The 21351-nt window shown below is 40.8% G+C and overlaps 1 protein-coding gene across 1 annotated transcript in view; it reads left to right on the forward strand.

The window, feature by feature from the left end:
• The first annotated feature begins 7867 nt into the window (after positions 1-7867).
• The window catches only part of gfra4a (GDNF family receptor alpha 4a), a 144294-nt gene continuing 130810 nt past the window's right edge, over positions 7868-21351 (forward strand). The window contains exon 1 of the mRNA XM_030719048.1: positions 7868-8127. Coding sequence (XP_030574908.1) covers positions 8070-8127 — 58 coding nt within the window. The 5' untranslated portion in view covers positions 7868-8069. The remainder of the gene's footprint in view (positions 8128-21351) is intronic.

The following is a 21351-nucleotide window of genomic DNA, read 5'->3' on the forward strand; positions in this document are numbered from 1 at the left end:
TTAAAAGTTCTGAAAGTATTAAACTGATAAAAGTACAGCAGCAAAAATATCCTTGAAGTTTAAAAAGTAAAAGAATTCATTATGAAAAATGGCTCCTTTCAGAGTGCAAAAGTTACCGATTCATTTATGTGAGGTATATGGAGCCTTTTAATGCTGTCACTGCACAGGTGGCACTAAACCTAACCTTGCTCTCATGCTTGTCCAGTGCAACAATGTGCAGAGCAAGGACATTATTATCAATGGAGAGTGCACCTGCCCCTTCCCAAGCATCTTCACTGCCTGGTTTTGCAGCCAAAACTGAAGGATTTTCATCATAACACCAAGTCCCAGTGAGCACATACATTCTTTGTGTTTTGATATTTCATACTGCATATATTTAAAGAATATGGTACAATACAGACTTTGTAATTTTAATATGAAAAGTTAGTCTTAGATCTATATCTCCCCTGTCACAAAGTGAACTGACCTGGAAGTATCTTGTTGGCAGCCATAATAAAATCTGTGTGAATTCTTTAAACACTAAGGACTCATGGGAGTCTATGAGATGAGATTTTTGCAGTCCATGTTAAAATCATGATTTCAGCACGGCAGACTCATGTCAACAACATCCACCATCACATCATCAACCAGTCTAGTGTGAGTGCAGTCAGGTTCTCTGACCACTGTGCTTCACTTTTCCAAACTCCTTCACGCCTTTCCTTGACTTAATGATGTTTTCCATCAAGGTGAAGGAGAGGAGTTAGAAAAAAAGAGATTCAGCCACCCCCACCACCACCACCACCCCTCATCCTTAGATACCACCTTTCTTCCTGTATGGCTGCATGATGTGGGGACAGCTAGACCCACTCAAGTTAAGGTAGCGGACACAGTCAGTACCAGTGAGTCAGTGTGACAGTGTTTTAAAGCGCTGGGAACATGCATTGTAGTTATCTGTTCTTCCTTATTTCTTTCTTAATATGTGAACAAATCCTAATTATATTATTAGAATTTTTGGGGATTTCTTTAAAGCAGTGTGTCAGATTGTGTAAGCTTTTATAAAACTGCTATATCACACAGAATTCAGAAGAAGCCATAAATGCAGCACAGAAGAAATGATGAAAAGTACAGAGAAGACTACAGAGAAAAATATGGAGGAAATTCTGCCTCACGATATTAGCAAAACCAACCGCAAACACATATTTATACTTGTGTGGGAAGACATCAAGGAACTTTCTCCTGGAACGGTGCAGTAGGTGCCATCTATTCACATTCAGTACAATTCTGAAGCACATGACCTAAATAAATATGCTTTTTTATTTCAGCATCCATTCCAAATATAAAGTGCAATACTATCTACATTAATAGTGAGAAAACATTTTCAGTTTATTGTCTCTCCTTTTCACAGGAATCTGTCAGCTGAGACAATGCTGAAAAGTGACGTGCTGAGTTTCATTCTACTCAGATTTCAAATCACTTCTCACAAACGATGTCTCCACTGCCTTTAAAGGCTAGAGCATGCGGGAAATATTTTGTAGTGATACGGCTTGATAATATTGCCCACAGCAGGGACAGAATTTGAAAATGTGCCGAAATCAGTGTGACAGCAAGGAAAGTGTCATCAGTTCAAATCGTCAGTTGTTTCAGTTATGATTCTGCCAAAGAGGAGGACGTGAAAAGTGTTTTGGACTAAACAGAAAGTCAGTGTGACAGGGAGGTTTCTTGACCCTCATTTCTTCTTGCTGCCCCACTGCCCTCAGTTATACTGCTGAAAGCCAGTGGGTTAAACTTGCTTTACTGCACAACAGTTTAAGTGCTAAGAACCCATGACAGGATGTCATACACAGTACTGCGCAAAAATTTTGAGCCACCACTAATTTCTTTATATTTTGCTAAGAAAATGGTAAGTAGTTGCAGCAGTTTATTGAAACATATGCAAACATACAAGCAAATACAGTATATAAGGCAAAAACAGAGTTTGCAGAACTTTAACAAGCTTGAAAAATCAACATTTGGTATGTCCAACTTTATTCTTTGGCACAGCCTGAACTCTTTTAGGCAAGCTTTTTTGTAGTTTCTTTAAATAGTATTCAGGGATAGTCCTCCAAGCTTCTTGAAGGACATTCAAAGCTATTCTTCAACCCCCTATGAGCAAACACTTGGAGACAGTGGGAAGGAAAAACTCCCGTGTAGCAGGAAGAAACCTTGTATGTAAGAAGAAGGATTTAATATTAAATTCTGGATTTAACAGGGAGCCAATGAAGAGAAGCCAATATGGGAGAAATATGCTCTCTGTTACTAGTCCCTGTCAGTACTCTAGCTGCAGAGCTTTTAGGACAGCCTGATTGTAATGAATTACATTATTCCAGCCTAGAAGTAATAAATGTATGAATTAGTTTTTCAGCATCACGCTGAGAAAGAATGTTTCTAATTTTAAAGTTATTGCATAAATGCAAAAAAAAGAAAAAGCCCTAATATGTGCATTGAAGGTCATATCCTGGTCAAAAATGACTCCAAGATTTCTCACAGTGTTAATGGTGGGAAAGGTAATGCCATCCAAAGTATCTGGTTTAGGGCTGCATAAATCGATTATTTTAGTAATCGAGTATTTGCCTAATCGAGTATCGAGTAACATCTGGAAGGCCTGGGTTCGATTCCACCTTGGCCCAGGTCTCTCCCTCTCTCTGTGTGGAGTTTGCATGTTCTCCCCGTGCTTGCGTGGGTTTCCTCCGGGTACTCCGGTTTCCTCCCACATTCCAAAGACATGCACTTACTGGGGTTAGGTTAATTGGCTACACTAAATTGCCCATAGGTGTGAATGACAGCGTGAATGTGTGTGTGAAAGGTTGTTTGTCTCTGTGTTGGCCCTGCAACAGGCTGGCGACTTGTTCAGGGTGTACCCCGCCTCTCGCCCTATGACAGCTGGGATAGGCTCCAGTCCCCCCGTGACCCTGAACAGGATGAGCGGAAGTGAATGGATGGATGGATGGAGTATTTTATCGATTATTCCATCGATTAATCGAGTAATCAGATAAGAAATACTTTTTTTATTAACAGTTTATCTGCATATTTTAATTTCCGTACTGCAGTTTTTCACCGTGTGAACAAACAGCGGTGGATGGAGCAGCTACAAAGTTCTCTTTCCTTCACCTTAACACTTGCTGATCAGGTGGTTGATGAAGGACCTCCAGCTGTTTCCCAGTAAAGATTTTAATGGTGGTCACTAAAAGAAAAAGCTGCTGTTTTGGACGCTGGAAAAATGTTTCCTTTTGCACTACTTGAGCTCACCGTCTTTACACCAGCTTCGCCTCTTTGCACAGTTAAAACCGCTGCCTGCTATGAGTGTTTTTGAAAAACAAGTGGCTGCGGGAGCCATGGAATATTATAATATTTACATTGTGCAATAATGGTCCAGTTAGGGCTCAGAGTTGAGCAGACGGATGGCTTGTGGGTAAAAACTCTTCTTCAACCTTTCAGTCTTAGTCCTCAGGCAGCGGTAACGCCGGCCTGGTGGGAGCAGGGAGAAGAGAGAGAGTCCGGGGTGGCTGGGCTGTTTTAGGATCTTCATGGCCCTCAGCCTGCACTGCTTGGTGTAAATGTCCTGCAGGTTGGGGAGGGTGGCAGGACTTCATGGCCTTTTTAGGGCCATGAAGTCCTGCTTGGTGCAGTTTCAGTGCCATGTGCCAACACAATGTCATGTACCTAAACTCTGCTCCCAGTGAGGTCGATTATCTCGTCAATACTTTTACATCCTCACTGCGTATGACTTTGGATACTGTGGCTCCTCTGAAAAGGAAAGCCTCAAATCAGAAGGGCCTGACTGCGTGGTATAACTCACAAATGCACAGCTTAAAGCAGATAACCCGTAAGCTCACTAATTTAGAAGATGCTCATTTAGCCTGGAAAAAGAGTTTGTTGCTCAGATAAAGGCAGCATGACAGATGTTTACTTTGATTATGAAAACATGTAGGAGCAGATAATGATAATAATAAGTACTGATTTGTAAATGACTGGACACAAATAACTTTAGCTTATTACATAATATTATACCACAGTATTTTTCTATCTAACTAGGCAGCTCAATTGACCTTGAAGAAGAGGTCAGAGGTCCAAAGTAATGTGATATTTAGAACCCCCATATATCATTCCCTATATGCCAATATGTTGTCAATACAAACTATGGCAGTAAGAAACAGCTTCAAATAGCTCTATAGAGCATTATTATAACTTTAACCTTCAGATCAATGTATTGACTTTGAAGGAGAGGTCAGAGGTTAAATGTGACATATTTTAAATCTTTATACAGTACTTTCTATGTTGACAATACACACCACACTTGAAAGAATCATGCTTTATAAAGTTATAAGGCTTTCAACGTTCAACCAATAAATCATTAAGGTGACCTTGGTGGATGTAAGGCAAAGTTTAATGGATTATTAACATGACCCCACTTAACACCCCTGCAAAGTTTTATCAGAATTCAATCAAAACTTTTCGAGCTATTGTGTTTACAGACAGAATGATGTGTAAATGCTACCAACAACACAACTTCCTTGACAGATAAGATAAGATAAGATACTCTTTTATTTGTCCCACATTGTGGGAAATTTACGGTGTTGCAAACAGCAAAGGGAAAGCAGAACACTCAAAAATACTAAAATACTCTACAACAAAAATCTCTAATCATTTATATACATTTAGTAATGGGGGGGTAGCTCAAGTGTTCGTAAAAATGCAAAGCTATTATGTAAAGTTTAAACAAGAAGATGTGAGACTGAGACAAGCTTTCATGGACATGACACAGAGTGCTGTACTGCAGTGGCCACGTGTCATTATCGTGTAACTGTACCTTGCCCAGCAAGTCTTTGTTTATGTGCTACGGCCTTGAAAGCCGTTCCAGTGTCTGATTCAGCTCCATCGCTGGTCAATAACACAACTACAAAGTGACTCGATCACAATTGTGGAGTCACACTAAAATGGTGGTGCGTAGGTGGTGCAGCATCGCATCTCACTCTGTTTTTTCTCTTTCCTTCCCAGTCTCACCCTCTAATTTCTCTCTCCATGTGTCTAAGCAAGATTGTGTAACAGTAGGCAGACAGAAAAAAAAGAACTCAGGAGCTGGCATTAATTTGAATGCATTAACACCTCTCAATCAGCCCATAAGATTTTTCTACTGTTGCATGGCCAACCCAGCAGGGGTTTGTCCCACATCCTCTCCAAGCTTATGACATCAGTGTTGCAAATATTGTAAAATGGTTAATGGATTGGTTCCAATGTAGCGCTTTTCTATTCTTGATAAGCACTCAACACGCTTTATACAGCATGTCTTATTCACCCATTCACACACACATTCATCCAAGTACATTAAAGTGATTTCTATCTAACATTCTCACACACACACACACACACACACACACACACACACACACACACACACACACACACACACACACACACACACACACACACACACACACACACACACTCCGATCAACACATTAGGAGCAACACAGGGTTCAGTATCTTGGCCAAGGATACTTCGGCATGCAGACTGGAGCAGCCAGGGATTGAACCACCAACCTTCCGATTAGAGGGCTGCCTTAGCCTTGTAAGGGCCCTTTTAAGAGCAAGGCAGGTTTTTTTGAGTTGCATTAAGAGTTGGAGCAGGGGCAGGGACGCAGAAGATATTTCTCTAGAAAGATTCGATCCAGTGTGGGGAGTGTTTGATTCAAGGGGCAGAGGTGGGAATCAATACACCATCTTTTTTGGGCACACACTGTAATTCAGGAGGTGTTTGGAGAGGGGGGAACACTGAAACTGGAAGCACATGAAGACCCTGAAACGATCGTTCTGTTTTCCCAGCCAGCTTGCCCTTGAGCAAGGCAGTTAGCCACCAGCTGACGTGGAGCTGATTAGTTAATGCACTGCTGGACAATTGCAAAATCCAGACCTCAGACTTTCCAGGGTAAAAAAAACAAAAGTTTCTTTTAAGACTTTGCTTTGTTTCTTGTTAAATATGATCTCAAAATTATATGCACAGAGCTGCAACAGACAAAAGCTTCCTATTTATAGTAAAGTCCTATTTGTGCTGAATGTCGTTTTTTTCATGGGGACACCAATCTGTGGCTTGCAGAGAACGCCACTGAGTGATCACTAGCTTCTTAGGAGAGTTACAGTTTGGCAAATCAGGTCACGGCATACAGCAGGAGGCTTCAACAACTCTAAATGTTTTTTTTGTTTGCTTGTTTTTTACTTTACTTCCCCACAATGGGATATATTTTTCTGATATATTTAAAATGTGCTCATTTTTATCCTCACTCAAAAGTGTTGCATATGCCCACAAAGCTCCATTGATCAATTGACTCTTTAGCATACTATAATTGTCATAATCATTCTTATAGTTACAGCGTATTGTATTTTTGTATATTAGAATGAGCGGTAAGCAATCAAATGTAACTTCAGGCTCAAAGAAAATCTAAATATAGTTTAAAAAAAACACTTGAGAAAAGTAAAGTGAAAAAAAAATAACAAGGGAATCTGCAGTGGTCCCTGAGCAACACATGCTACTGGCCTTGAAGAACAAATGCTCCTTGAAACATCTCACCTCCTACAGTATAACCTCCCTGCTGCCTCAGTATAAGCAAATCCTACTTTCAGAAAAGAAGTAGAATAATTAAAAAGATGTTGAGGTTCTGCTTTTCTTTTCTTTTCTTTTCTTTTCTTTTCTTTTCTTTTCTTTTCTTTTCTTTTCTTTTCTTTTCTTTTCTTTTCTTCTTAGAAATTGGGCACGATCCTTCCCACGTTTCCATGATTGTCAGCCTTTTTAACATACTGCACAGGCACAGTTTCAAAGTGTAAAAATGCCGCCAAATAAGCTTGAAGAGGAAAAAGAGCTCCCAAAAGAGGACCTGCTCAAATATGTATTTCTCATCTGGTGTGGGCTTAAATGCTCGAGAAAAAAAAAATTGAACAGTATGTAGGATGCAAATATTCTCCACAACTTTTGGAGTGTAACTTGTGCAGGTTTAATTCACTAATTCTGGGTGGGATGCAAACACATTTGTTGTAGATTAAAAGTAGGCTAAGTCTCAAAAATAATAATAGTACATGCCTGAACCGTAAATCAGACTCACTGTCCTCAAAACCCAAAACAAAATAGTTATTCTTTGTTCTGTTTTGAAAAGAGACCAGCATGAGCACTTTAGACAGCAGGTAGCCTCAAACAGCTCATGCTGGCTGCAAGATGGTCTCTTCATTTTAACCATTAGGAGACCGACACCGTGAGTCAGCCTGGCTCTTTTCACTGCTGCTCCTTCTGCTTCTGTGGGGCCCCTATAAAGATTTTCTCAGCTGCCTCGCTGATTCTCGTTTAAGTTGATTATGGTACTTACTCTTTTTTGGGGGGGGAATAACCTACTTTCAGAAAAGTGTGGATATGGTCTACCCACCCATGCAGGCTATGCACCATTTTATGCGGGTTTGTTGTTTCCATTTTATGGCAGTATGAAATAGGCTATCGATTTAACTTGTCCTATTTTAACTTTGGCCAAGATTGGATTTTTAAACGAGCTGGGTTGGGCATCTCCGGCCGGCCCGCCTGGGAGCAGAGGATCACAGCGGGGACTGACTCGCAGGTCGGAGTGCGCAAAGCAGCGCGCCAGTGATTCAGCCGCAGTTTCCAGACGGCGCGCAGGTGGAGGCGACGCGGAGAGGAAGCAGCCGCTCTGGACGTACTGATGAAACGTTCGGGGATGTTCAATACGCGCAAGATTTGATCCATGTAAAGAACGAACTGTTTTTTTTTTCCTCCCTCCGCGGTGTTACGCTGATTTGGAGTCAGTGTCTTTATCTGGCGCAGCTGTAACCCATTTCCCCTCCACGCCAAAAGTTTGTCTGCTTAAAAAATGATGTTCTGCTCCGCTTATGTTTTTTCACGCAGTGCTGTGGATTCCGGCGTCAGCGTAAGTGGACAGTCATCACTTGAGAAATAGCTGCGATTTTTTTCGCTCTTAATTTCGGTGCCAGTTTCAACAAACAGCGGGCTTTTATTCTCGCACGCCGTCACTCGCCCAGGATTGCATCCATTTGAATTAATGTCGCACTCCATAATGGACTTCCTCGGACTGTACTTTTTACAGCTGGCTCTCATTGGTAAGTTGAACAACACTTAGAAAAAATTCATTGTAGTCGAACTTGTACAGAACGATGCGCCGTCCTGCGAGCGGTCCCTGCAGCTCGCCTTCGACCTGTTTTTATTCGGAGCTTTATCCTCATTAGTGCAAGCGTTCTTTAAAGGTCCGTATTCGCTTGCGTCTGTCAAAGTTGCATGATGAGATCAGTCATTTTCTCGCAGGATAAGCCGGTTCTGTTAATGTGAACGAGTCGGCGACAGGGTCACGAAAAGAGGAGAGATTCTGGATTTATTTACAGACCGCACAGAAAGCCCGCAAGTAACGTCTTATGTGTGACTGGGAGTAATGACACTGTGGCAAACTGGTCAGATTTTCTCCACTCAAGAGATTCTCGCTTGTGTTTTTCGCAGTCTTTGATTATTATTAGTAATAGTAATTATTATTTCTTGTTGTTTTTACCCTGTGGGCAGGAATCCCCTTCATACAACCCATATATTTAAATGATTTCCCAACAGCAGCAGATGGATGTGATAATAGTTTACAAAAGAAAAGATGAAGATGCCACAAGCTGCCGCTGCCGCTGCTGTTCTCCAGCTTCGCTGCGAAAATGCCAATGCAGACAAGTGTGTGTCAAACTGTTGTTGTGCGCGCCCACATGTGCCAGTTTTTATGGTTTGGTGTGAGCGTGCATATGGACGGGGTACGCGCTTGTGCACCTGCCTTTGCAGGTGAATTTTGCTGTCAGTACGTGCATGGGGAGGAATAACAACGTGGAGGTGGGTGCGCGCGCACATGGCATTTGTGGATAAGAAGCTTAAAATGAGCCAATCAAAGTGGTGTGCATGATCACATCAAGCACTGAAATCATGAGCAATGACCACCAGCACTGCAGACACAACAACACACACACACACAGGCGCACACACACACACACACACACACACACACACACACACACACACACACACACACACACACACACACAGCCTTTTCTTTAGCCATTCCTGCACACTTACTTGGGCCAGGTGGTGCAAGTCAATTTCAGTGCCAGCTTTGTTTTGTGTTTGCCAAACACAAGGGTAGAAAACCTGAGCTTTTCTGATTTTATTGCACTCTATTGTGAAAAAATATTCTACAGAGAAAAAAAAATTCTTCCTGCAGAACGAAAGCTGGCTGGAAACAGGATGTACAGATGGAGGGATTTGTGTTTGTTAGATTTATAGCCTCGGTGTTGACAGCTCTCCATCCTGGAGTTCATTTCCTTTTGCTGCAGATGTGATTTCAGCCAATCTCCAGGTGGACTGACAGCAGCCTTGCAAGCTGGGAGGGAACTGGAAATTCTGGGAGTCCTAGACAAGTGCTTCGACCACTTTCAGTGTTCCTGTCTCACACGCAGTCTATTAAAGAAGCAGTACTAATATGCCATCCCCTGTCTTCCTTCACTTTTTACCATCATATGTAAAACGTGTCACCACACTGCTGTCAGTCAAGGTATGAGCAGGGTAGGTAACTAGAAGCAATATGCGTTCAGTGGAATAGTCACTCCTCGTGCAGATGTTCTCACCTTGTCAAAAAGATGTGTCAAGACGGCACAGTCACTTAGCCGGGGCCTTGTGATCCCGTCCATCAGCCACACAAGGAGGCAGACACAGAGAGGCAGAGGGGAGATGAAAGGCAGGCAAGCAGTTTTAGCCTGAAGGTGAGAAAGAGGAAGAGGAAGGTGGTTGGTTTGAATCCTGAAAGGGGGGGCGGGTCATATCTAACATCACTGGTGGTGTTTGTGGACTGGCTTAGTTGAATTTAGGAAGACCAGCACACCTCATGAGTCGGTTTAAGAGGACACATTGGCTGTGTGGGACTGCATGCAGCTGTTTTTCTGCAGCTCCTGCAAATAAAAACGTGCTCCTCTACAACTTGCTGGGCCAAACCGAGCTTTAAAAGCTGCCTGTGGTGTCCAGGGCTGTTCTAATATCCATCCAATCTAATGAATGTTTCTCTCTGATGAAGCGTGCTGTGTGAAGTGGATGTATGTGAGATTAGTGTGCTGTGTTTCTGCATTTTGTTAACTTGCAGGGCTAAACTAATGAAATAAAAAAAAAAGGGGGGGGGGGGCAAGCATCTATTTACTTCAGCTTTAAATTAGCATATTTACCGCTCAGTCTTGTGATGCTTCACTGATTATCTGCCCGCACAGCTCTGAACATTTTGCAATCATTACCGTAATTAGTTGACCAGGTTTATCTGCATATTATTCTCTTCTAAGTGGCAAGGAGTAAATGAACATGCCCTACCTCACCATTTCTGACATGGCAGAGGGTTTGTAGTGCTTACCATACCATGTGGTGAATAGTCTTTTATACAAGGCACTGATTAGCTGGCAAGTAATAATGATAATAAACACAAGTGGGGTGGTATATTTTTGCCTAACATGTGATTGTAGTGATTGATTCTGGCAGTGGTGGAGGACATTATAGATAAGATGTGTCATGGGGGGGGGGGCATCCATCCACTGGTGCTTTTTTTTATCAGCCTGTTTTGTTCGATGGCTGATTAAGTTTAATCTTTTCCAATATGAAAGCTGTCAGTGTTAGTCAGTGCCACAAAAAGCCTGATTAATTTGCGGACATCAAACATAATGAATTCTTAATATAATACAAAGCCACAAGATATTATTGCTTTTCTACAAGTTGGTAATTTGATGGAATTAATAATATTTTCATCATCATTAAAATAGGAGCATCTGCTATTAAAAAAAAATACTGCAAAAGACTGCCTGTGCAACCAAATACTGTGTATCAAAATCATTTTATTAGGCTGTTTAGTGTTAGTTCTAGCAGTTTACCTATTAAAGCTGTAGAGGAACTGTAAAGCTAATATACACATTTTAATACTTATTAATTGTAAGTCTGTTGAGCGATGGTATTATGTGTCATATTGCGCAGGTCTAGTCAACACAATCCATAATAAATGCAGAAACATAAATACAACATAAATAAAGCTTAGTTTGTTGTGGCAGTTTGATTTAGTTTTAACAGGTAGCACCTGGCCATTGGCCAATGTGTATATCATTTTGATTTGTCACTTTTTCCCTCCCCAAACCTGCCAAAACAGCACCCACTCTGGGGACCTGCTGATTGCAGTGCATATGTAACAATGTTTGTCAAGCAATGTCATTATAATTCATCCCAAAATGAAAATAAAATCAAATATAAAAGTAAATCAATGCCCAATTAATCCTCAGGTGCTGGCAGTAAACAACAGGCCACACTATAGTTATCCCTGCCCTGTGCTTGATTAAGTTAACTTAATTATAGCATTCTAGTATGTTACTAACTGGTGGTCACAATTTTTGACAGATGAGGTCAGGCAGGAGTCTCCGTGGGCTATGATGATCGCAGGCACCATTGTGATGCGTGTAGGGAGCTGGTGGAAGAGAGCCTGGAGAGGTGGAGGTACAGCATGTACCTCTGCTACTGTATGTTCTGGACTGAAGAAAAATGAAAGTTAGTAGAAGCAAGACAGAATATGTGTGTGAGTAAGGAAGGTGAACATGTAAAGAGTGGAGATAGTGAAGGTAGATTAGTTTAACTAATCCAAAGCAACGGACAGTGCACAGAAGAGGTGAAGAAAAGAGCGCAGGCAGGGTGGAGTGGGTGAAAATGAGTGTCAGGGGTTATTTGTGACAGAAGGATGGCAGCAAACGTGAAATGGGAAGGTTTACAAGATTGTAGTGAGACCTGCTGTGATGTGTGGTTTGGAGACAGTGGCACTAACAAAGAGACAGGATGCCGAGCTGGAGGTGGCAGAGTTAAAGATACTGAGATTTTCATTGGGAGTGAGCAAGATCAGAAATGAGCACATCAGAGGGACAGATCAGGTTGAGCAGTTTGGATGGTTTGGACATGTACAGAGGAGGGAGAGAGGATATACTGGACAAAGGATGTTGAATATGGAGCTGCCAGGCAGGAGGAAAAGAGGAAGACCACAGAGAAGATGTAGTGAAGGAGGACATGCAGGCTGGTGTGACAGAGGATGCTCGGGACAGATGAGATGGAGGCAGATGATCCACTGTGGCGACTCCTAAAAGCAAGCAATCAAAAGAAGAAAAAGAAGGTTTTTTGGACTTGTGGCCACACACTACTAATTTTGTGGCAGCAATATTGGGATCACCTGGTGATATTTTTCTCCCATATAGGTCATCAGGGGACTCTGTAAAAAAAAAAAAATTCTAAATGTTTGATTTTTGATTCTAAAATTATAGGTTATAATAAAATCTTTGATAATATTTAACTGTGTTTACACCATCAGTCATTTTGTACTGTAGCTAATCACGCTGTGGTTGTTGATCATGTCAGTGCAGCCTTTCAAATCACTGATTGCAACAAAACAGCCAGTTTGATTTCACATTCTGAGAGTTCCAGATCAAAGTTTCCCAAAAGTAATCACAGTGTTGAGACTATTGAAAGCAAACCTGCTGATTCTCATTTCTTGCTAGATAATTATTTACTGATTAAGTTTCCAGCCCAGTGCAACAGATTTTTAAAGCAGTGCTTCCTTACCTAAGATTAGAGTGCACTGCATTGTATAATCTGATCATGGGGAGGCAAGTGATGCTTTAAACACTCTAACACTGCACAATACAAGACGTCTTCATGCCATTTTAGTTCCAGTGTGCAGTAGACCTATTTTTTTGTTGCTAGGCTCAATCAGTCTAAAGAAATGTTGCATTAAAGGTACAGTCAGTAAGTTTTTAAAGGATATTGTACTCATAAATACACATAGTGTGTAATTATATCTCCCAACAAATTGATTTATTATCATAACGTTATAATTAATCTATTAAAAATACATAGGAGTGGGCACCAGTTTGTGAAAGCCACCATGTTCCCCCCACCATGTTTGAAAACAGTGGCTGGTAAGAACATCTCCCTCCTGACTAATCATGTTTTATGCATGTGGCCAGAGATCGGCCACATACGGAGGACGCCAACGATGGAAGAGAAGAGAATTTGTAGGCATTCGCCTGCTTTGAAGGTTTACACTCAAGATATGAATGATCATGTTTTATGGTCATGCTGGTCATGGGGTACGCCCTCCATCACGTTTTATCTTGGGTGAAGGGGTCCCGTTGACCAAAGAAGTGAAAACGCGAAGGAATGTTAGAACGCGACCACCACCTTAATAAACATGTTCATTTATTCCCAGTATGCAACCCTCCGGTCTCTGGACAGCTGACAAGAGCCGGCTAAACACTAACATCAGCTGGTTATAAGCTAATGTTGTCAGCTAACGTTAGGTTCAAGTGACTTAAAAATTACACTTTCCCTCTGATAAACAGTCTGATTACATTGTCCAATAGTACTCACTAACCCCTATCGTAATCCTTTCACAAAGTTTTACAGCCTTCTCCGGAGTAAATAAACGTGAACACTTCTTACTGGAGAAAGCTGAGGTAAAGAGTGACAGGCTTCCACAGATAGGGAAAAACTCCGAGCTGGATCCGGTCCAAACAGGATACTATATATATATAGTAAAGCAGTCATTCAGACCCAGTCACTTTGGGTCAGAATAGATCCGCTAGCAATAAGCAGTCTAAAACACGACTTAATCAGTTCATAAATAGCTTCTTTTTTCTCATGTCAAATTGTTTCTGAACTGTTCGTGCTATGTTGGAGCCTTAATTCTCTGGCTTCTTGTTAACGGCCAGCCTTTAAAATGTTCACCGCTACGTTTAATGTCTGTCTGCTTGCTATGAAATATCCCAATTAAAAGCAAAGAGAGATTAATTAATTGTGTTTCATGTAATTCTGCTCAATTTCAAGAACACAGCACAGCTCAAAAACACTGCTTATGAGGCAAGATTTCATTTACGCTACACAAGAGCGCATTTACCTCCAAAACACAGTGGTTGCCAAGAGGACTGAGGTTTGAGAAAGTCTGGTGGTTATTTCTTTCTTGGTGGACAGAGCCAGAATATATGGAGGTGGTCATCAATTGTGTTAAGTGTGCAGTGAGGTGCAAACCTCTCAGTTCCTTAACAATTGAAAAAATATATTTCACATTGTCAAGTGCTTCTAATTTCTGCCTTATACAGGAAGGCAACAGTAAAGTAAAAAAAAAAAAAAAAAAAAAATATATATATATATATATATATATATATATATATATATATATATATATATATATATATATATATATATATATATATATATATATGTATTTGTGTATACTCAAAGAAGTAAATCAGACACATGCTTGGTACTGAGCCCATCTTGATTGCACGCAGAATTGGAAAAACTGTTACTGTCGTGTTTCTGCCTCTCTGTGTTTCTGCCCACTGCACTTTCTTCCTTTAGTGCTGGTTTGGTCTCTACCACACCTTCCCTCATCCTGGGCAAGCAGGGATACATTAATGCTTAATAGATCAAACAGTTGTCTAGTAGTTGCTAAAAGGGAGTCCTGCAGCCAAAGGCTGTTTCACGGCACAGTTGGTGGATGTTTGCGTCGCTCTCCGCCTATCCAGAGAAATTATGGGAATTCCACCTACTTCAAGGCAGAGTTGTGACCTGTTGATACTGTTTTTCTTTTCTTTTTTTTTTTTTTTTTTGTAGGTTCTGATTTTCTTTCCAAAAACAATGCCTGACAGCATTCACAAACAAAAACCAGCTTGTCTTCAATGCAGACATTTCTTTTTATGGTGAAATATATTATTAAACTTTGCAATTTCCCTCAAACTGCAGCAAGTTAAACAACTGAAAATAAAGTGCTCTACTACTGGAACAGGGTATAGTTAATTAACTGAAAATGAGCTACTGAACAACAATCTTTACCTGGCATATTTCCTCTTACCAAACAAAAGCAGGTGCAGCAGGTTTATATAAAAATACAAAACAAATGTCAGTTACTTACAGCATTTCCCAGTTTGTTTATAACTTCACCAGATAACAGGACATGGACCCGCTTCTCTTTTTTACTCATCTCCATAACTCATAACGGTTTTGGTCCTTTGCTCATACCGAGGCTCCTACTGAAGCTGCTGGCTCAACAAAGAAAATGTGTTCAAAAAGTTTGTGAGAAAAAGGTGCGGTGCTTTGCTTTTTTCTTTTTTTTTTTTTTTTTTGCAGGTTTATCTCTGTCATTAAAAACCCATGTTACCATTTATTTCACAGTTATGTAATGATATTAATTAATGCACCTCTAATGAAGAGTAAATGTAAAGAGTTTAGCTGTGGGAAGCATAATCATACCTTTCATACAGGACAAATATTAAAGTGTAGAGGGACAGCAGAGGAGATTCCACAGATGAGAAGATGAACATTTCACTCCACACAAATAGCTTCCTAATTATCAACCCACACACAGTCTTGGCCAAATTAACTCACGCTCAGTCTCACACAGACACACAGAATGGCCTCCAGTGTATGCAAACCAACCTCCTACTGTTGCTGTCAGCAGTTTTTCAGCTTAATCACTTTGGTTTGGATGGGAATGAATAATTTGCATCTTGCATATTTGATTACCTTGCATTGTAACTGATAATATTATGGACTATTGCAGCCATTGCCTGCATGCATTTATTCTGACAAATCTGAAGCCCACCCCTGAAACATGTATAATTCATGCTCACCCTTCTGTCTCACCAGGTCTCTGTAGCTGGCACAGCATTGCATAGTTTCCTGATTTCTCTTACTTGAGGATACTTCTCTGCGCCTTCAAGTTCCACTGACAGAGAGAAGCAAGAGAATATTGTCGAAGAAATTACAGGAGCAAACATAGCAGAAAGAGGAGGATGTGAATGTGAATGTGAATAAGCCGCGTGACAGCGAGAGAAGGGATTTATTTTTCTGTGAGGCTGGAGCTGTCGTTGGGCATCTAACGTAGAGGAGATACATATTCTCTGTAGAGTCTCACCCTAACTGACTTTCTCTTTGGATTCCCGGCACATCAGCTCAGTTCTAAGCCTCAAATTTACTCAGCTGGCCCTTCAAAATCTATTTATACTCCTGTGATTGTTTTTCATGCAGAGCACCTGTTGCTCCACATCCCTAAAGTGGAGATTTAGAGATGGCTTTCCCAAATCTCCACACCCAATCTTCCAATTTGTTGATACCATTTTGACACTTGATGTGTCTTGTGTGATTTATTGGTTTAATTTGTTTAGTTGCTGTGATAATGCTTTGGAATCATATAGGAAAACAAACTTTAGGGACTCTCATTATGACTCAGTGATAGTGACAACCTCTGTGTTTCATTGCTGGCCAGTTGACATTTATAGGCAGCGTTCTTGCTGATTTTCTCACTACACTCTGTTATCTCTTCTGGGACAAGTATGATTTTAGAGTGGATGCATTTATAAGGAAATGGAGATAAATATTCCCTGGAACCGAATGGATCAAACTCCTCCTGGGCTCCTAGGGGCCAAAGTGACTTCTTAAAACCCTGTCATTTCCATTTACTTTTGTCGAGGGATGATTATACCACATAAACAATTATGCTGCGCTTGTCTGCTAAAAGGATATGGCATTTACTGCCACTGTATTCCATATGTTTGTAATGAAAAGGCTGCAGAATGGTCTGAGCTGATTGTAAGAAAGCCTAAAAGGCTGCAATTAATCAGAAGAAGAAGCCCCCCTCGTTTAAGTGGGGGGATGGGGGGGGGGGGGGGGGGGGGGGGGGGGGGGGGCTTGGGTTGGCAAGGCAGACAGAATGAGAGGTGCTAATGAAACAAGCTAGCGAGGCTCCAAGGCCCTTCGTCAAATGTTCACAGTACTTATAGCCTGTAAGTGTGTCTGTCAGTGCTTATTTAAGTGTAAGGAACTTTAAGTGTCTCATTGCAGCCGCTGCAAACCATCATTCAGTCTCATACAATAAAGGCTCTTATCACAACACAACTTTATTGATAGAGGTGACAATCGTTTCAAACATTCTCACATGTTCTCATTTCACACAGACAGAGCCAGCAAAAATAGATCTGATTATGAGGAGGCCTCAGCCTCCATTCTCATGATCCTACACATTAATCACACATGCTGTGCCGGTGCCTGTCTGAGAGACTGAGCATACATATTTATTTTTGTCACTTTTACACTATGAACACGCCACAGACTATAGACACTATAGACAATTGGGTTGTACCTGTCTACTACCTGACAAAAATGACAATTAGACAAATCTACATGTATTTCTTTTTTGTTTGTTTTGGTCAGTAGAAAAGCTGCTTTCAAGGTGATTTTGTCCTTTTTAGTAATAGTTTATGATACGGGGTTGAGCCTGGTCTGCAGGGTTGCAGCAGTATGAGATTTCTGTTAAATAGTCACAGTTTTAGGGTAATTGGTGTTATACAGTTATTAATCTTATCAGTTACCCCTCAATACTGAGTACTGATCTAATACCAGTGTTAAATTAATAAACTGTGATCCCCAAACATGCAAATGAAAACTGTTGGTGTAGCTAATATCTCCAAGCTGCTGTCATTTTGCTTGTCCGACTACCAGCAGGTGATACAGTAGAACTGAATAGATCCCATCTGAACTGATCCCGCAGATGATGCCATCATCCGTAGATCGACCTGTTCTCACATCCCACTTGCCGAGCCAGGATCAGACCGATGTCCGATCCAAAGAAGCTGGAAATTTGAAGCCATTATCTTTTTTTCTCATAAAGCAGCATTTGTTGACACATCTGACAGCCCGTCGAGAACGAAAGAAGGTGCACATGTACTTTCCATATGGTTTCAATAACTCTAAGACCATAGAAAGCCTCATTTACATGGTATATAAACATCAGTTTTCATACCACATACCAGAAACTGTTTGAAGTCTAATGCCTCAAGGTTTTTATTCCATCTCTGCTGAGCTAATCAGCCAGCTTTCCCATGGAGGACATGAGTTTATTGTAAGAGGAAAGCTTTTCTGGAGAGCTGTACAGCGTCATCTGTCAATTAGTGTAGAAATACAGTGACGTGTTATTTTAAAAAATGGACAACATAAAATGTCCATCAAGAGTAGTTAGAAAAAAAGTCAGTAATTTTCTCTGTGGTGCTGAAATTGACTGCTTGTTAGAACTTGACAGAAATTTTGTGCGTTGTTGAAAGTTCAGGAAAAATACCAAAACGACTGAATCGTCAGTTTCTTTGGTCTCAGACTTGATGAATAATACAGGTTTTTAAAAAAAAGGTCTGTTTGGCCCAAGAGATTTTTATTTAGCAGCAAATTTGAACTTTTTACAAAACTGAAATTTGACTCAAAGATAATAATCAATATGAGGCTAAATAAATATACATGAGAGACACAAACAGGGGCCCAAAGAACATCAATCTTTATGAGTCTTTTCCTACTACAGCTCACATTTAAGTCAAGTTGTATTAAAAGAGTACTTCTTCCACTTGTCATCCTACTTTTCCCTGTGAACTCCCAGCAAATGAGAGCAGACTGCTCCGTCCAGAGCAGGAGCCGCCGTGCAGCCTCTTCTACGGGGCGCTGGGATCTGAGGAGCTAATTGGTTTCTAATCAGGGCTTCAGTTTCTGTGGTGGCGTTCCGCTCAGTCTGTCGAGATAGAAATAGAGGAAAAGTGTGAAATCGAGATTCAGGAATCGGGTTCAGTGCCAGGCTGTCAACTGACTAAACTATGGAGAGGTAGAAGAGGATGGGGATGTGTAGCAATGGGCCAAATCGCTGCAGGCGATCCACCAAGGCAGTCTCAGATGCGTGCCAAACAACATTTATGAGGGCTAATGAAAGAGCTTGCAACTCAACACCCTTACAAGGTTTCCACTCTGTTGTCTGTTGTGGGCCACTCAGCTGATTACACATTTCACATCATCACCCGTGCAGATGGGATACAGAATGATGTTGGGGGAAAGATTAAATCTGAAAAATCTTTGAGATTTGTTAAAGAGGCACTCATAATAGGGCAGTTTGTAATTTTCTCAGAATTGCACATCTAATTTAACGGCTAAGCTACAGATTGTAAAGTTTTTGCATTAAAATATGACCAGTACCGTATGTTATATAATACGAGTTGGTGGTGGAGAGTCAAGGAAATCATACCAGGGACGTGGAACAATTTAAGTTCTACTGAGTAGTGAAGGAGGAGGCATTATATTATTTATTTCTATACATTAGTAAGCACTGTAGTTGACCTCAAGTTAGAATGATTGAATGATCAGCACAGATGAGGACAGTAAATAATAAAAATATTATCTGATAAAATTCCTGTTCATTAGATATTGACAAGAAGTCATCTGCAGAGGCCAGGGTCTCCCAAGCTGAGAGTTCAGTTCATACATTCATGGCACCAGAGATGGATGTGAGTGAAAGTGCTGTAAGAAATGAACTGTGTCTCATTTTTGATGCTTTCTTTTATACACCACCATGTAAACCACTTATGTTTGTTTAATGAATGTCAACACGATAGCGCTGTCTCAAACTGAACATGGCGACTTGTGTGCAGCCAAATGCAACAACAGCATTTTGCACCCATTTAAAAGTTTATAACTTGCCTCTAACTACTGAGATTCCCCCACTCAAAAAAATCTAGCACTGGCACCGGCATCACCATTGGTGTTGATGATGTAGCCTCCTCCTCCTGCTGGCTGAACTTTAGTTGTTAGTCCCTCTGCTATGTAGCCAAGGTGTCAGCCATTGATGGTGACAGTTGTGCATCGTTCCACACGGTGGTGCCAACAGTTGTGATCCTGTATACACTGCAAATACATTTTTTCCAGTGATCTTTAATACTATCTTTACAACACACTCTCAGCAGTGGCAGATCCTACCGTTAAATTCTTTAATTGATTAATGTGCTTGAGAAGCATCTTTCATCTGTTATGACAAATAAACCTGAAGGTCGATAACTGGTGATAACGTCACCGGAAATAAGTCCAATAACGATGCACAGTCGACATTTTTGGCACTCAGCTTGCACTTTGGCAGATTTTGCTCACATTACGTTGTGTCAGCAAGCAAATTAGTGACTTAGAAAAGAGCACATTAAATAACATTTAGGGTTTCAACAGTAGTCATAAAAGTGTTCTAAGATTCTGCTCAGAGTCTGCAAAAGTTATTGCTGCTAGTATTACGATGTTGACTTTAAACCATGGAAGTTCCCATCAGCGGCGTCTGCCTTTCCAAGGAGGACGCCCGTATCTCCCGCTAGTGCTAAGCGCTTCTTCAGCTGTTGATGATACTTGAGTATATATCTGATGATGATTGACAAAGGAGTGACTGAGCATGCTGATGAAAACCTGCCATGTTATATGAAGTGATGCTGAGGCCTTGTTGCTAGAGTTTGACAATGGAGACAGAATGAATTTCAGATTGCTAGAAATACTATTTAATTTTTCTTCAGCTGGCCTTTTTAATTTAATGTATCGTAGCAGCTCGGTTTGGTCTTAGCTGATATTGTCTTTGTGCCTAACTGTTTGCACAGGGATTCCTGCTTAATGTGACTTTTGGTACACATTTCTCTGGACTATATTAAACGTGGATGTTATGATGTTAAGATGTTTAGCTAGCTGTTTGCCCATTGGCTGGTAGGCTTTTATGATGGTGTTGTATCAGTAAGGTTAATGCACTTTTCATTAACCAGAAGTAGTTACTCTCTGCTCTCCGTTCACTCTCTCACTTGCTCAGTAAATCTGTGTGAGTGGGACTGGAAACCATAATGTTAAAGGTCATCTGAGTGGAGTTACATGATAATGATTTGTGTTGGTAAATATAACAAAATAACCTCTCTTATCAAAAGAAACAAATATTAGTAATGCCCATAAAACTCTGTTGGTTCTTCAATATAAGTGACCCCTGTCACACTGCATGAATAGCTTCACAAACTTCGATAGCTGGGCGGTAAGGTGACAAGGCTAACAATAAATAACAGACTCAGGGAGAATGCAGAAACAGGTTGTGTCAGCAATAAAGGAGTTGTGTTTGTGGTAGTTTTATCGTGTTAAACTGTTTTCTTTAAACTATTAATACATTGATGTCCTGCAGGCCTTGAGATGGATTCCATGTGAAAATCATATGCAGCTTTTTGCCAGTCTCCATATAAGCTGAGAATAAGACGGGGCAACCCCATCCTATCTTCGCTCAGTGGATCATCTCCCTTTAGCTAAGCTGATAAATCCTGCCTTCAAGGTCTTTTTGTCCCAGCACATCTAAATACTTTTTTTTTTAAGATTTATTTCAGAAGGGATTTTAGAGTATCTTGATTGACATTCTGCACACGATAAAATAAGGAATTAGT

Source organism: Archocentrus centrarchus, chromosome 22 (assembly GCF_007364275.1).
Source record: "Archocentrus centrarchus isolate MPI-CPG fArcCen1 chromosome 22, fArcCen1, whole genome shotgun sequence".
NCBI lineage: Eukaryota > Metazoa > Chordata > Actinopteri > Cichliformes > Cichlidae > Archocentrus > Archocentrus centrarchus.